The sequence below is a fragment of the Gavialis gangeticus genome, unplaced genomic scaffold (assembly GCF_001723915.1).
Source record: "Gavialis gangeticus isolate Ggan-Ray unplaced genomic scaffold, GavGan_comp1, whole genome shotgun sequence".
NCBI classification, from domain to species: Eukaryota; Metazoa; Chordata; order Crocodylia; family Gavialidae; genus Gavialis; species Gavialis gangeticus.
In genome coordinates, this window is record NW_017729033.1 from 4,536,087 (window position 1) to 4,553,798 (window position 17,712).

The following is a 17,712-nucleotide window of genomic DNA, read 5'->3' on the forward strand; positions in this document are numbered from 1 at the left end:
CACTTTTTTTTTTTTTTTTAATTTTTTAAAATTAACAGAACAGTCATGTGCTTTAATTCTCTAAGCATGCTGTTATCAGATTCCTAAAGCCGTCTCCTGCCCTCTGTCTTCCGGCATCTTTTGCCATCAAAATGTGGTTTTTGACTGTTGTATTCTTGTCCCAGACAATTTAGGACCAAAATAATCCATCACTTCTCTGCCTGAAGGCGGTGGGGGGAGGAGGGGGTCACACATTCAGCTTGGCATCTCAGGCTTTTCAGCTTCTCTCAGACTTAAAAACGAAAGCACCCAATAGACATTGTAACCGTGATTCAGTTTCCTGTTTATCCCCGCTAATCGCATCTGCTTTCAGGAGGTTCAGCCCAAGTAAATTCCCTTGAAACAGTGTAGTCAGAAAGGATTACTGCACTTATTTTACACTCGGGGCCCTAACACAATAATAATGATATGGGAATGAATAGGTTCCCTCAGAAACAGCATTACTCCAGACCCTTCATTTAAATCAGTAGAGCGCCCGGAAAGTGTCAGGGCAGTGGAGCGAAGGACTTGTGCTCTGCTCGCTTAGAGATCCTGCAAGGTCCCCTCTACACGTGCAGGTAAAGGCAGGCCTGGGTCTAATGCGCGATCTGCACCATCATGCACATGTGCACGGCAGGACCAGTTGCATCTTATGGTTGGTGTAGGGGGAGCCCAATCCTGGGCTCCCCTTGCATCTGCAAGAAGCAGGCACCCACAGCTGGGAGCCCCCTTTGAGGTGCGGGAGTCTGGGTCCAGCTGCACATGAGGCCAGAGCCCCAGCAGGCACGGGACTCTTGTTCCCGGCTGCAGGTGAGGTGCAGCTGGGACCAAGAGCCTCACTTGGGTCCGGGGTTTTACCCACCTTTGAGCCTTGCGGACCATGGCAGCCACTGGGGCTCAGGGATTGCACCTATGTGGCTGGAAAGCCTGTCAGCTGATGGGCTTTCAGATGCAGGGGAGACCCTGCTACATGTGGAAATGAAAGCTTGGTAGCAACCAGCTATAAAGTTAGTACAAGTTTTCAAGGTCTAACTTTGTAGCTGGTTGGAGCTTTTTCTTATGTGATAGCTATTTAGCACATGCTGGTCTCAACGTAATTGTGCAGTTAACCAGTTAATAGCGTGATACCTGTAACATGCAGAGGGGGCCTAAGAGAGATGGAAGCTGTGGGTGAGACAGTGGACATGTTAGGTGTTCCCTCCTGAAGCCTACGCTGAGGCAGTCAACCTCTTTAGTAACCCTGGCCAGCCCCTCCTGTTGATCAGATCGATGGATTTATTTTAACGGAGCTACTAATTCTATGGTCTAAATGTATCAGTTATGCGATAAACTTGCAAATGTTCAGGGGTATGAATATGGATGTGGGTTCAGACCATCAACACCAGTGCATAATTCAGCTTTTGCTCCAGGTCTAAATGTTTCACCCCTGATTGTATTAGTAGCAACAGGTTCTCTGAAATGTGGTCAGATTTGGACACTCAAATTTAGCTTCGAGGTGCCTTAAATGGTAGAGCTGTGTAAAATTTGGCTGGCTGTTTCGATTCGACGCTGTTTTCACTCATTTTGAGCTTGAAACAGCTAAATCGAATTGAAACAAGGGGCTTTGAAACAGCCTCGAAACAAAACGAGGCTAGTTGAAATGTTTCAAAGCAGCTAGGTAGTGGGAGACGGGAGAACCAGGGCTGTGCTCCCAGCGGCTCCGCAGCCCCATGTTGCTCAGCCGGGACCGTAGCCCTGGCTTTCCCTGCCTCCCAGAGCCGGGCTGTGGGAAGCCGATCACAGTGCGGGGTTAGGAACTGAAACAGTGGCGCTGTTTCGACGAAGCAAAATGGAGCAGCGGTTACAAATCAAAATGAAATTCAAAATGAAACACTGTTCCCTTGAAACTCAAGTCACAACAGAGCAGTGCCACTTCGCACAGCCCTGTTAGATGGTTATCTAAGTGCCTATCATCAGGCCCCTATATCTGGAAATCTGGGTTTTACTGTAAATTGCTTGCTTGCTTTTCCCCTCCCCACAAATGGGAGAGGGGAGGGGGAGCATTTCAGATGGCAAGTGAGAGTGCTGTTTTTTTGTTTCCTTCCCTGCCCTTCAAAAATGGGAATTTTTCAGCAGAAAATCAGGACCTACTTTTTAAAAAGGAAAAAAGATGCAAAGGATAGAAAATTACCATATTTATTCATGCCACACTTACCCTTTCCTCGCAATTAGCCCCCAAAGTAGGGGGGCGTGCCTTTAGCAAGGAAGCTGATTTTTCTGCCCAGAATATAAGCATGGAGATGCTGTAAGATGACTTTTTTGTTGCTTTTCCTTCACTTCTCTCCATAGAGCTGCTGAAAAGAGGGGCAGAGCCCAGCAGGGATAGATCTGGTGTGGAGGGGAGGTGAAGAATGGTGTGGTTGCACTCAGCTTTGAACAACCCTCTCTCCTCTTTTTAATGGTCTTAATCTTCCACTAATCAAGCTCTCCTTGCCTCAGCAGTTTTGCTGTTAGCTGCTCCTGGTCTCCCTTCTCCTATTTCACAGCCCTGCACACTTCTTTTGTAGCTCTTTACAAGGTCCTAGATACTTCCTATGGAGTCTAGTTTTCCAGTCACTCAGCCAAAAGCTGAAACTACCAAGACATGGTAACAATTCAGCTGCGAGGGGGTTAAAACTGCCTTTTGCCTGAGTGAAAAAGGAAGGCCAAGTGAGCAGAGGATTCGGCTCTGCTTCTGCTCAATGTGGCCATTATTATGGAAAAATCCCCCCCCCCATGTGTTTTGGGGACGGCAGACCGAAGTGCCATGTCTGCCTTGTGGTGTGTGAGAAATTAGGGTATGTGGCAGCTGGTGTGTTCTGCTTTTTGCCTAGCTTGGCTTCACACCTCTTTGCTCGCTGGTAGGGTTGGGAGTGTTTCAGCATGCTGTTGTATCATAAATGCCAAACTGTCAGATACTTTTGCAGGGTTAGATAAGGATTCTGTTGCCAATTTGTTTGCCTCCAGGGGAGGACCGGTGCAAAGTGCTTGTGAGGCTGCGTTCAGAGGCGATGAAGAAAAGGGACTAGAATTGCCTGGAGAGAGCAGATGTCGTCTTTTGTTAAAGTGGATTTTTGCTTCTGCTGGAAAGCTGCTGCGTGATGCTGCGTCCTTCAGCCGAGGAGTATGGATTAGCCTAAACTCAAAGCATGTTGTGCGTGAGCCAGCATGTGATTTCGGGCAAATCCAGCTGGGAGGAAGGCAGAATGCATTTCCCCATCTCTGAGGCTGTCCCGCATCTGCTGCCCCATAGACCCACTTACGCCGCGAGCATCTTACAGGGGTGCTACTGTCTTCCAGGGTGTTCGTTTCTTGTCTGCTGTCTCCAGGGCTGGCTGAACAAGCAGCTCCTTCCCTTTGCTGCTCAGGGGCACAGGATTTGTTTAATTGTCTCTTTTTCAGCGAGGCTGTCCTTAGTATTGCCTCTAGGACAGCCTGTTGGGCTGATTTTGCAGGTGAAAAGACAGCACTAGCAGGGCAGACAGGAGTGAGGACCTACAGTGAGTACCATTTTTGAGGTGCAACTAGCATCCCCGGCTGTGACTCACAGATTTCTAGGGTCAGAAGGGACCTAGTAGATCGAGTCCAACCCCCTGCCCCAATCCTATAACACTCTTGAGTGCATCACTTAGAAGCATGGCCCTGCTCACCACATGCCAAGTCCAGAAATGAAGCGGTAAAGACCCTTCCCCCACCCCCCGCAACCTAGGATGTTCCCCACCACTCCTGTTGGGATAGGTGTCCAGACCACTTGAGGGGGATAGGTGGATTTCACTGCCTGTCTTCTGGGCTCAGTCTATGTAATGCAAGAGTTGGGTGGCTTGGTCATGCTTTTTTCTGGTGTTCTCCAGAGTGCTATGGCAGTGATGTAGTCCTATAATTAGAGACCAGTTCAGGTGTTTTAAAAGCTGTGACCACATCTTTTTTAATCCATTCTGGTAAACTTGGGTGCATCGGTTGCCAGATAGTGTCTCTGAGCACCCTATAGCAGAATAGCCTTCCCGGTGCTTTTTGTATGGTCTCTCCATCAAAACAGGTTCCCAAATACCCTTTCCTGGCAAGTATATTGAAAGAGCTGATCTGTTCTTCAAAAACCAGTTTGGAAAGGCTCTAGCCTGAGTTGCATATGCAGCGCTAATCTCGCTGCTCACATTCACGTCCGTGCATGTGTCAAAGTGACTTTTCAGACCCGATGTCAAAGGAGAGCTAACTTCTGGGGCTAGCATTTCGGTTCCGCTGACCGCAAGTATCCAGTGTAAAGCTTTACTTGTCCTCTTAGTGTTTGTTTTCCAGTTTAATTCTCTGGGACACAGTGGTGTGTCTGACGCTGCTTGTTCTCAGCATACCAACACTTATTTTAGTGTCTTGCTTTGGGCAGTAGCTGGTGGAGATGCACGGGCCATGCACGAACTCCCTTTATGCCACTTCTTTGCATAGTCTTACTTCAAAGAAAGGAAGTTCTTGCCCCCAGCTGGTGCTGAGCTTATGTGCCCCATAAGCTTGAAAAGAATGGTAGCCAAAGGTTGTTGAAAGGATATGAACCCGTTTCCAGAAATCTTGCAGGATTTCTAGTGAACTGCCTTGAGCAACTGTGATAATGGGGAAAGCTTAGGGAGTAGCACGCCTGCGAACAAATTTTTGGCACACCTTTGTGAAACATTCTTTCGGCATTTGCGCGATGGATCCAATTGCCAAAACAGCAGCAGCCCAGCAGCTACGCAATGTTGGATCATCTTGGATAAGCAATCAGAGCTTTGTTGTAGGCGGATCATATATGGAAACCCATACATCTTCTTGGCTAAGGAACCATTGCTGTGGCTGATGAAGTGGGGAAGGAGTTTTAAGTCCCTTTCTTCTATTCCTGTAAATACTTCAACCTTTTGAAAGACCCGTTCTCTTTCCGCAAGGACAGCTTGGGGTGCATCATGCTGCAGTGACCTTTTAGATGTGTCATGGAGTTTGGTTATTTTCATTCTTTCTACAAGCTGCCATTTTGAAAGAGCCTCGCTTGGACTGTCATTAAGTAGACTTTAGTGTGAAGCATCCCATTTGAGGTTGGCCTTCTTGAGAGAGATTAATGTCTGCTCCTTCACAAATGGTCTGTGCTTGAACAAACATGAACATTGTGTCCATGGGATAGGTTCAGAATATCCATGTCCTGGCACTTCCAACTACCATATTATTCCAGCTATCTCAACCTCTTTTCCTCCAAAAAATAAATAAATAAATAAAAATTGAGGTTGATCTCTAATTGGCACCAGTAATCTGGTTGTAACTTGCTGTAACACCTACTTTTTGATTGACCATCTCTCAAACACAGATGTGTGTTCGGAGGGTGAGGGGAGATGTTTCTCCTAAAACTGAACCTGAAAACTGAGCGTTTTCTCTATGTAGGGTTAACTTATAATCAAGGCAATCCAGTACAGCACTTTGTATGCATGTCTTGTATACCAAAGAGGTCTCCTTTTTAATGTTAAGTGTTTATTCCTCCAATCAGAGGGTCTTTCACTCTGTTTTGTCCATTTACCCTGCAGGGGTATTGGTAAGGGGCTGTTACCCCCATGTCATGGATATGGACTTGAAGAACCGAATGACTTGACTTGCCCACGGTAGGGAGGGGTCTGTGACAATGCACGGACTTGTGCGCTGCTTTCCCGACTTCTAGACTCGTCCCTTAAACTCGGGACTTGCTGTGAGACCTCTGGCATTTTCTTCTGCCGGGAGCTCCTTCTGGTCAGCCCACAGGGATGGGCTCTTTGTCCGGTTCCTCCGTTTGGTGACGCGCAGCTGAGCCTGCTCTTCGAACCCACCAGCGGTGGGAGCAGATAGGACAACTCTTGGGTCAAGACGCTAGAGCCTGCACTTGAGCAGGATGCTCTGCATCTCCATAAAGTCTTTTCAAGTAATGTGTGGAAAGCAGCCGCAGTCCTTGCGAAAGCAGGACTCTGAGGACGACATCCTTTTTTTCACATTGAACCTGTCTCTCGCTCTGCCGACCCACGGGTTTCATTCTAGTCACTTTTATTGCTCATCAGTCTGGCTTTCCTAGAGACGCTTCCCATCCTGTCCTTCTGGAGGGAAGGGAATCTGCATATTGCAGCATTACTTCAAACTTCATTTGTACAGAGCTGCCTGGAAATAACCCCCACCAGGCATTGATCAAGTAATTAGGGTTCCTGTTAAATTATTGCTTTACCCTCACAAACCACCTCTGGCTTCTCCACCTTCGAGACCTCTCTGATACATGGGTGGGTGCCTGCACCAGAGAGCTCCCAACCTTTGTGCTGCTTCGTAGGTGCAGCACCTAGGATGCAGACCCCTTACTTAACGGGACCTCCCCGATGTGAAAAAGAAGTAGCAATTCAGTCCAACCCTTCTGAACAGATGGCAAATGAAGGCGTTGAGCCAAGGAAAGCCTTGTTGGTTATAAATTTTAAGTCCTCCTCCATGCAAATGATTCTGCGTAAGAAATTGATTGATGCAAAGTAAAACAGTGTTAATTGCAATGGAAGTGGCGCTTGTATTGACAAGTTGATAGCTGCCTTGGTAATTACAGTCATTAGTAAAACGCTAGAGAATTGTGCACTTTGTGTCAGGCTTTGAAATGGAAAGGGGGTAGTAGCATTTTGTTGCAGCGGAGTTGAAAGGTGGACCCTCACAATAAGGGTCATCGGGAAACTTTTTCCCCCCCCCCCCCAAGTCTCCTTCCAAAGTGACGCTGGGCTAGATTTTTTTTTTTAAAGGTACACGAGCACTTTCGATTTTCGTGGTCACTAGATGCCTAAATGGCTTTTAAAAACGTCTAGCTTTTAGGGATTTGGAGCCTATTTTCTATCGACGTGGGCTCCAAAGTACCTAAGTCCGTTTTGGAAACAGCGTGTGGGGTCCTAATTCCTCTTGCACGGCAAAAAAAACTTGACTCTGTGGAAACTTTTTTGTCCCTTTGGCCCGAAACTCCTCTAAGTGCTTTTTTTGTTTTGTTTTTAGAGTCAGTGTCGGTGGGTGCTGAGGGGCTCTTAAAATTGTCGTTGACAGGAGTGGGCTTTGCAGCTCAGTAAGCGAGGCAGGTTTTAGGATAACTCGACTTGCAGAGAAATGGCTCGGAAGGTAAGGAAAGGTCGTGTAACCTAACTCGGCTGTGTTCTCAGTTGGTTTCTGGAGCCGTTTCATTCAGGCTGAGAGTTGTCCCTGGCAGTCGACACGGGAGTGTGGCGCTCAGTGGTGTCCGGTACTGTTTGGTAGCGTGTTGCATGAAACTCAACCTTGATAGGCATTGGTCTCCTTTGAGAAGAGCAGGCTGGTTTGGGTTTTTTGGGGGTTTTTTTGTATTTTCTTCTTTGGTCTTGTTTGCTTGCATCCTATATCACTTCCCAGTGCAAGCCTTGCACTTTTTGGGAATGTACAAGTAAGTCTTGGCTTTCTGATCTATAAGGAGAGCATCGTTGAGCTCAGGATACTTCTAGCCAAGCGGCCTTAGCCTGTTGCTATAAATTATCTGAAGCTTTAAAAAAAAAAAAAAAAGTGCCACGTTTTTATACATTTAGGCTTTTAGCCTAATCTTTGCACTTTGCTCCTCTTGGGCAGTAACACTAAATGTTAGACTTCTGACGTCAGGGCTTAAGTGCTACCCAGACATGGTGCTGACCTTCCACACAGAGATGAATGAGCCTTGGTAGTTTGGATCTCCGGTTCATTTATAAAAATGTATCAGGACTCGTGGTAAAGGTGATATCTTTTATTAAACCAACGAGATTTTTTGCAACAACAACAACAAAATTCTAGATGGCAAAAATCTAGTTTTTTTTTCTAATAGGATATCACCTCTACCACAAGTCCCAATTCCTTTTGCCACTAGACCAATATGGCTATGACCTGGATAACTTTTATAAAAAGGAAATGCTTCACTCTTAAACGATTCAGAGCTTGGTAAGGCATTTAAAATCTTCAGACCAAGGCAGGCTAGGATGGCTCCTTGGAGGCCAGTTGGTGTAGGGGGCATGAGCTTTCATAGGTGACATCCGACGTTGTCAGATGCTATGCTTGGTCCAGGGCATCTCTGCTCCACCTGCCTCACTCAGGCCTTGCTGTCCCTACCAGAGGAGATGTTGCCAGATTAAAGAATTGCACGCATTGTCCAGCTTGTCCACTTACCATGCGATCAAAAATGTATTAGCAACAGCAGAACAACTTATTGCCTAATGAGACAAATATAATCTTAAACTGTGGCGTTGTAGCTAACTCTGCGTGGGGGAGGCAGGCGATCTAGCAGTCTGCCATCGCACGGGAGAAGCACGTGGGGTGTCTAACGAGGTGCCGTCTTCACGCAGTACCTGAAATTAAAGAACTTCGAGGAGGAAGTCCGAGCCCACCGGGACCTGGACGGATTCCTGGCCCGAGCTAGCATCATCCTGGATGAAACGGCTACTTCCTTGGATGACGTGCTCCGGGAAATGCTGAAACACTTTGCGGAAGATCCTGACAACATGGAGCCAAGCTGCAACTTTGAAAAAATCATGAGCACTTTATTCACTGATTCAGGAACCCCTCGGGAAGGGAATGGTAACTACCTTTTTTACTTTTTTTGTTACAAAAAAAAAATTATTCCCCTTATCTGTGTCCATGTGGTTCCCTTATTACCTTCCCCCCGGAGCAGGTTTGGACTGCTTATGAAAAGAGTGAATTGCTTTTTCTGCCATGTTCTTTGTCACTTGGGTTCTTAAGTCTCTTCCTTTCTGGCCCACGCAGACTGTTAATTTAGATTTGTTGAACCATGATGTGTCTTGATATCTGGTATCTGTGAAGTGGTGCCTTTGTGAATTTTTGGAAGATATGCTTTATGCTTAGAAACTAGACCCTTGACTAATGTTTTACGGAGGTGAACCAGAAGGCTGGGGAATAGACCTTGGGTGCTGGAGTGCTCTTCATATCTCCTCTAGTCTTTGGTTTCGAATGTTTCTCTCATAAAATCGGCCCACTTTTGTGGAAACAGTGGTGCTTGTGGGTGTCCTTTTAATTTTCAGGGGTTGTCACCAAGTCCCAGAGAGCCTCAACTTAAAGCCTCTGGGCCCAAAATGGGCTATTTTGATAGCACATTAGTTTCTACTGCCTCCATTCATAGTTGTAACCAAGTAATTGAGGAGTCCTTGATTCGGTCTCCTTTTTGAAGACGTAACATTGTTTCTCTTACCTGGGAAGGGACTGTTGGTGGTTTAGTCTTCTCCAGAAAAGTAGAGAGCAACCCTAGGTGCCTGCAGTGTTAGATGGAGTCAGTGATTGCATCTAATTTATCTACATTGGCAGTCCATGGCACCACTGGCAAGCCCTGTAGCCTGTTACTCGTATAACAACAGTAGCTTACCCAAGAAATATTGGCGTTGCATACTTTACCACCTTCAAACTGAGAATCAATTGTTAGCACTAGTATAAAGTGCATATCTCCTATTTAAACCCTTGCCGTTGCAGTTTAGTAAACTTGATGAACAAACCTGACAGATTCTTGAAGTATGGGATGTACGTTCATGCTTTGATTATTCTGTGCTTTTTTTAATATCTCCATACATTTTCTGCCTTTTTAAATGGCAATTAAACATATAAGCTCAGTATAGACTGTCAACAACCCTGAGGCTATATTGATTCAATCTTCACAGGTTAGCCCAAGCTGCACAGATTGACTCGATAAGCAAGTGAAGACATTCACTTCTGATTCTGGAAATGCAGCTGCAGGCCTGCAGTGGCCCAAGCCAGAAGTTGTGGGGTGGTAAAAGATGCCTCCCTGCTTGGCTGGAGCTACCCTGTCTGTGGGATGTTTGCGAGGAAAGTGCAAAGCATCCTGGGATGCTGGGGGACCATGAGTGAGTTTGAATCTGGAGGAGATCTGGGCCAGAAGTTCAATAAACTGATTTGACCTAAATCAATGAAGCCTGGTACTATTTCCATCCAGGTTTATCTTAAATTGGTTTCAGTCATTTTGAAAGCAGTTTGTGCTCTGAACTTCTGTTGCGTTACAGATCTGAACCAGTTTCTGATCACTTCGACCAGTTATAAATGTAATTTCTGTCCCTAGCAATGAGCGCACACTATTCCACAGAGCAAGCTATGGGATTAACAGTCCAGTGATTTTTAAAAAAAAAAAAAAATTAAAATTTTCCATCAGCAAGTCCAGCCTACTATACTCTTTTGCATAATGTGTTGTTCTTACAACCTGGCTAGATCTGCCTTGTAACAAAGAAGAATGTTGTACTCCAGGGCTGTAAAATATTTGAAAGAGCAGTGTTTGGAAACATTAGGCTGAGTGCTTTTCCTCTTCTATCCTCTTTTTCCTGTGCATCAGTCAATCGACTGATAAGTGAATACAGGTTTGGTATCTGAGCCAGGGCTTAGACAATGGTTTTCTATCAGGACTCTGAAGTCTGTTTTGAAGCCTGCACTCTGGACTGCAATTTAAATTGGCTTTTATATTCTTTTTTTTTCTTCCTTTCTAGTTCATCTCCTATCAGATACGATTCAGGGGGTCACAGCAACGGTCACAGGAGTGCAGTATCAACAGTCCTGGCTCTGTATCATGTAAGTACATCAGACTGTTAGACGCTGTCTTGGGAATGATCAGAACCTGAATGTTTTTTGTCTCTGCAAAACAATGCACACGTCGCATAAGAGAATTTATTCACTGCTTACGGACATGTAAGAGTACTTCGCTTCCATCCAAGGTTTTTGAATTGCTTTATCAATCTCCTGGCATTTTGTGCCATGCTTTAGGCAAATATTATCTGCCGTTTTGGAAACTGAGATCTTAGACAAGTTTGCACGATGGACGGGGATTGCACAAGGTGTTTACTTTGGCATGCAATAGTAAAGAATCTACTGCTAAAATGCAATGTTCGGTTCTAGTGTTGACACTTTTTTTTTTTTGAAAAAAACATTTTGAAAAATTGGAGAGGTTTGTGGTCAAGAAAGCCCTTATGAGAAACTTCAGAAGCTCGCTCTCTCTCTCTCTCCCTCCCCTTCCCCCCTCCCCACCAAGAAAAGGTTTGCTCACGGTCTCCCTTGTACCTGCCCAGAGGGAAGAGTTCTGGTATTTAAAGGCTCTTTAATCTCTTTGGCAAAGGTCTAATAAGATTCAGCCACTGGTGGAAGCTGGAACTGGAGAAGTTCAAAGTTGAAATAAGGTGTGTGCTTTTAACAATGAGCCATTAGGTCCTCAGGGTGTGTGGTCGACAAGGTGTGTGGTCTTCTCATATAGCACTTCTTTTCTCCAAAACTGAGCCCTCCAAAATTGGGTGGCATATTTTCAACAAAGAACGAAATCAACTTCTCCACTTGAACAGAAGCAGAATGTAATAGAGCAAGCAGACACTGTGACTCCTGGATGCCAGGATAGCTTGGAGGCTTGAAAGAGCATGGGTAGAGCCCAGCGTTAACCCTTTTGCAGCCCAAGGACTTTGCACTGGCACAGAGAAGTGAGCTGCTGCATGCGGTGTGTAATGTCTTGATGAGGCTCGTGGTGCAAAAAGCCCACTTTGCTTAAACAGACTTACAAACATTAGATAGGTTGACAGAAACTTTATATAAAGAACTATTCCCAGTAAAGGAATACGTTGCGTGGGGGACCTCGGGTGGGTTTGAGGCCCAGCCTTCTTACTGTCCTGCAAGCCATGGATTTCCTGCCGGCTAAGCCAGACCATCTCTTGGGATGCCGCACTTCCTGGACACTGTTTCCAGGAGGACTTAATCTATCACCGCACTGGCCATGATGCTGGAACAAACTTTTCTACCTCCTGCCTTGCAGCAACAGGGTGCTTGTTTTATTTGAGGGGGGGGGTGTGGTACGCAAGAAAATACAGTATTTAGAAGCTTGATTGCTTGGTAGATTTTTTTTTTTTTTTTCTTTAGACAGTTGTACTCTGGCTTGGTGATGGATTTGCTACATTTATACGGTCTGTCTTATTCATGAAGTCAAAGTCAGAGGGGCAAGGTAATTTCTAGCCTTAAAGATCCACGAATTTCAAAGTCACTGGCTCACCTGGAGAGCTGAGAGTACATCTTTTAATTTCTAGTTCTCTGCTTTTAACGGCTTGATCACAACTTTTTCAGACTTTCAGTTTTGGGAATTAAATTTACCTACTGAGGTGACAGACATGTCCCTCATTAAATTAATAGCTACTTTTTTAACAAGCTAGCCAAATAATCACCATTTGGGGCTTGTTTCAAACTGGGTTGTCATGCTAGTAAGAATTTCCATTCTTCAGGTAATTTTTGTCCCCTTTTGGATGCTATTAAAATATCCATGCTATGGAATTTTGTTCTTTGTTAATGAATGTCTGAGTTCATTTGTTGGCTTTTTTTGGCATAAAAGATGCTACTGCAGAGCACGGATTTTTGGGGCAGGTGACAATGCATATGGCATATCGCACCAGTTTCAGATGCAAGCCTCTTTAAAATAGAGCAGGTTGACCTGGTTTCATACATGCCTCTACAAGTAGATATGGGGTTTTTGATTTTTTCTTCCCCCTTATACAGGTAGGGAGATGGGAATAAAGTGCATGCATCATTTTGTCAGATGGTAAGGCACACTATTGCACAGCACAGCTCATGCAGGCCCCAAGCAGCAAGCATAATCAGTGTGGAAGTGGCAGTCGGTTGCTGTGTTTTCAAGTCGTGCATTTTCAGCCTCTGGGAGTGCCTGTAGGCTGGAATAGTGCTCATAGCCCGCTTGATGGCTTTGTGCAAAAGCTTTGAGCTGCTGGATCTGCATATGTATTATGGGGGTGACACTGAGAAGCAAGAGGTTTGGTGGGGGGGGGGTTTGGTTAAAGGGGGGGCGGTTTTGGTGATCTTATTCAATCAATTCTGTCTCTCCTAACTACACAGTTGGTCAAATAATCTATTACCAAAAAAAAGCTTCTTGCATACTTCCAGGACCCCCATGGCTACAGCACTCAAGCCCTGCTATAGTTGAGAAGCAGTGATGTCTTGTTAGAATAGGGGAGAATTATTCATTTGTTAATTGGGCAGACGTAATTTTGCAAATTGGCTTTATGCATTTTAATGAAAAACATTCCCTGCCATCCTTCCCCTGCTCTTGGAAGCCACAGTTTAGTAACAAATCCCCTTGCTGCTATTAAAACTAGGGGCTGGGGTGTGGAGAGAGGGAAATCCGGGGTAAGTACTCACTTCTCATCCCAGCCTACGTCAAAGCCTTTCCATGTGTGCGACCGCAATATTTGGATCCCTTTCAGAAAGGGGTGCGGTGACTTGCTCTCCCACAACATTTTCAGCGAAGGTTAGCGATGGGCTTCATTTCCTTTTGGATGTCTCTCCATAACGGTGTGCGCCCACTTTGGAGGATGTGCAGCGAGAAACGGTCCCTTTTCTTAATGCAACCCAAAGTCCTCCTAAGTCCCAAGAATCTTCTTCCTCATTAGTCAGAGCCTTAATCTGTTTCCGATGTTGAAAGCTGCCTGCCTTCACTGTGTTTGCTACAGAAATACTCACTTAAGTGAACTCCATGCCCTTTACCTCCTAAAGTACGTAGGCAAAATAGATCAAAAATTAGATTGAGGTCTTCCTGGCTGCTTTATCTTGCATGCCAAAATGACATGCACTGCTATAGGACTGTATTTAGCAATATAGTTCGTGATCTGCTCGCAGAGAGAGATCTTGGTGAAAATGTGCCAGTCCTTCTGAGGTTGTGTAGTTCATGTTCAGGCAGGGCATATCTGCCCCTTCCTTTTTTTTTGGGTCTGAACAGTGATAGATGGAGGAATCGGAGAGGCTGCAGTATAGATGAGACAGCGTTAGTGACTTTGATTTATATAGTGTATATATAGTGACTTTGATTTATATAGTACCTTGGAAGAAAATTGATTTTCTTTTTTTCAGAGATGAAATTGGAAGTGTTATTCCTCCCTCCATCTCAGTGTGAATCCTGGCTGCGCCGGATGTATAGTGCTAGATCTCCAGCCCATTAGCAATTCTTTTTGGGACAAAATTGACTCCTCGGTAAAGCCTAGGAGAGCCCAAACCCATTTTTTAATGCTATCCCGTGGGAGACCGAGCTGAACTCTGGTTTCATGCTGCTTCCAATTGAATCTTGAAACAAGCTTCCAGATGCATGGTTTTGAAGCATCGGGAGCAAAAGCTTTTGAATGCTGACAGTGGGGGCAGATGACAGGACAAGGAGCAATGGGCTCAAGTTGCAGCAAGGAAAGTTGAGGTTGGATATTAGGAAAAACTTTCTCATGAGGCAGGTGGTGAAGCACTGGGATGGTTTCCCCAGAGAGGTGGTGGAGTCTCCATCCTTGGAGGTGTTGAAGACCCAGGTAGACAAAGTCTTGGCTGGGATGATGTAGTTGGGGCTGGTCCTGCTTGAAGCAGGGGGTTGCACTAGATGTGACCTCCTGAGGTCCCTTCCTACCCCCATTTTCTATGATTTTTACCACAAAGTATTTGGTGCAGAAAACCTATATAGCATAGATATTTTTGCCACCAGTTTTCTATTGGGGTACTATACCATGCATTAACTAAAGCCTTTCTATACAAAGCAAGTATGCATTGACTATCACAGCTTGTTTTGGGGGGAGGGTGTTTGCTGAGAGAGAGTCTTCAGGGAGTAAGAGAAACATTTTTCCAGTATTTAAACTGAGCCATAATTTAGGGGAAAGAGCAGAAAAAGCCAGTTAATATCACATGCTTGGAAAGATGGTTTCTACACCCCTGCCCTCCACCTTGGCATGACTAAAATCACCCAGAGAGTTGTTGCTGAAATCTCTGAAAAATAAATTCACTTCCAGATTGTGGGAAACCATAAAGAACATATTGGGAAGCAGTGAGCTGCTGAAAATTGTTATAATGAAAAAAGCATAACAGTCTGCAGCTGACCTTAACTTCAGCAGGTGTGAGCACGAGTCCACCGCAGTCATGGATAACACGAGCGTTTGAATGCACTCAGAAGGCAATTCACTTCCTAGTGAAATGCTTGTGGAGGCAAAAACGACAGTGGGACTGTTCAGATTTAATTGAAATACTATGGTTTGATGGCATGAATTCATACTTTCGCTTCCATATGAGATAACCCTGAGGCTTGAAAACCCGGTGTGCGAGTGAGTAATACTTCTTTCCATGGCAAAGGAGGAGTTGAAAAATAAGCTTATAACCCAAAGGTGTCTAGTGCTATTATGCACAATTTTCCTTATTTCCTCCTTTTGTTACTCTGATTAAAAAAAAAAAAAAAAAAAAACCCCAAAAAAACCAGGGAGGTGTTAGGGGAGAAAAGTAGATGAGTTATTCCCTATAATTATATCTAGTTATTTTACTGTGTTTTTGCTCTAGCTGGTGTGCAAAAGACTTTAATGTAGCTGTATTTTTAGACCCTAATTTCTGCCTAAAGCAAAATTATGAAAGACGTAACCAGCAGCAAAATAAAAATGGGTAGAAGATTTGTCAGGGAAAATAACTTGTTTTCCATATTAATGCGAAGAACTGCTTAAAAATAATCTTTCTCTGTTGTTTTTTCTCTAGTGTATTATTATTATTTATTCTTGCCCTGAGCTAATACTTTCAAACGGATGCTGCTGTCTTTGTTTAAAAAAAACCCCTAAATTAACTTGCTCTCATAAGAAGGGAGGTTCTGATGAGGCCGGTATTATGCATTGTGGTAGGATTATCCTAAGTGAGTAAAACTAATGAGGGGATAGTGATAATGCAGCCTTTGTGCTGAAGACCTAAAGGGATCTTTAAAGATCTAACTTAAATTCCTCCAAGTTAGAACGGTCAAATTTGACTGACCCCTCTTCTTGCTGCAGCCTGCCACCACTTTATATAGAAATCATTTGCTGCGGGAGATGATATTCAGTTAATTTGGGGTGCCCATCCTCTAGACCAGGAAAGACGAGTACTTCTGCGTGCCCGCCTGCTGTGTTCAGGCTCTCCTGTATTTTGAGAGCTGTGGGAAAGGCAAAGTTGACACAACCCTGGCGGTGGTGGCTGTGTTGAACATGGTCCCAGGTGCACAAAGCAGTTTCCAGTTCTCTTGGAGCTGTCTTTCTCCCCCCAGGTTCAGACTTATTGGCCTAGCTGAGAGGTCAGCTCTCCCATCTGGACCCAGACTCTGTTTAAAAGCACGGGCGGGGGACGGTCAGATCCAGACTGGCCTATTCGCAAAAGTTGCAGATGATCTGGCTGAATTTCCAACAGCAGTCCCCATCCTTTGTCACTCATTCAGTGAAAAGGGGTGTTTTCTTGTGAATAGCGGGCCATAAAATAAGCCCCATCCAGTTCATTCTAGGATGCATACTTGATTTGAAATCTTTGGGCCCCGTGATGTCCGTCCCATTGCCCTCTCTGCTCCTTGAAGCTTTCATCTGCTAAAGAACTGTTCAGGCATGATGCAGGAAAGACTCTTTTGAAGGGATTACTGAATTATGTGCTCAGTGTTTAAGTAGCCCACGCCTGCGTGAGACTTGCTGTAAGACTTGCTCAGCTTGTGAAACTTTTGTTCAGAGGTCTGGGAGTCGGAGTCCTATTGGGGATCCCAGTTGGAAAGCCTTTTATTGCAGCTCTTGCACCTTTGGCCTGCTCACTGGTCTTGCAGAGCTGCTGGAGAGCAGCCTCTCTGCTCTTTCGTTTTTTCCTAGAACAGCCTGGCAGCAGAATAGACTGCCCGGGGAAATTACCACATTTCCTTTATTGGAGGGTTTTCAAAAGGGGTCTGGATAAGCTTTGGTCAGGGGTATCTTGAGGACAGGTAAGGACATTCATGCAGGGGGAAGGACTGGACCAAATGGGGGGACCTTTCTGACCCTATAATTCTGGAAGTGGTCCTTTTCGGCACACCAAATTTTCTTCCTGGCATGATAAGAGGATTCCCAACATCACCAGTCCAGGGCGTTGTCCTAGGTCTCGTTGACTTGGGCAGCTCAGTCACCTTTCTCCACGTGCTTGAGAGCACTTGCCTTCCACTCGAGGAATGCAGACACCGGTGGCGCGTGTCTTGCTGGGGTGTGTCAAGATATACTTGGGCCCCTGTTCTTTAAATCATATGAACAGTGCATTGCCAGGAGTGAATCTCCTTGTTTAACACTCGGATCTCAGACTCTAAGAGCACAGAGAAGCTCTTGCCTGGCCAAGGTCACAAAGGAGTTTGTTGGCAAAGGTGGAAGTAAACTGTTGTCCCCACATAAATAAAGCGGACAGCCCTGTTTTTAAGTTTAACTATTCCCTGAACCATTTTGCTGCTGGTCTAGATATCGAGCCCTCTGTGCTACAGCATAGCATAATAGCACTCGAGCAAACGCGTGCCGCTTTTATGATGTGCCAGCTTCGTGGGTATGTCAGGCCTGGTACTTTGCAGTTACACGTGCATCTCTTGATTTACTGCACAGAGGGTGTGTCCACACAAGACATTTACTGCGGAGCTGCCTAATTAACTATACAGTAAATGTTTCCCATCTACATATGTGCCCTTATTGGGCTGGAGTAAACTAATGTATTCTGCAGCAGGATAGTACTTGTAAATGCAAGTCCTACAAGTAAAATAAACACTGCAGCAGCGCATGTGTAGATGCTGACGGGGCTGGCTGGGGCATGAGGGTGCTCCAGTACCACCTAGCTCTGTGCCCCAGCCAGCCCCTCGGCAGTGTGTTGAGCTGGCAGAAGCAGCTTGGGGCTGGCAGGTTGACC

General features: G+C 45.2%; 1 protein-coding gene across 2 annotated transcripts in view; it reads left to right on the forward strand.

Moving 5' to 3' along the window:
• Window positions 1-17,712, forward strand: part of SLC4A11 (solute carrier family 4 member 11) — a 318,296-nt gene that overhangs the window by 235,284 nt on the left and 65,300 nt on the right. For both annotated transcript variants that reach the window (XM_019526497.1, XM_019526498.1), the window contains exons 5-6: window positions 8,364-8,595; window positions 10,518-10,599. In XM_019526497.1, the coding sequence (XP_019382042.1) occupies window positions 8,364-8,595; window positions 10,518-10,599 (314 nt within the window). The remainder of the gene's footprint in view (window positions 1-8,363; window positions 8,596-10,517; window positions 10,600-17,712) is intronic.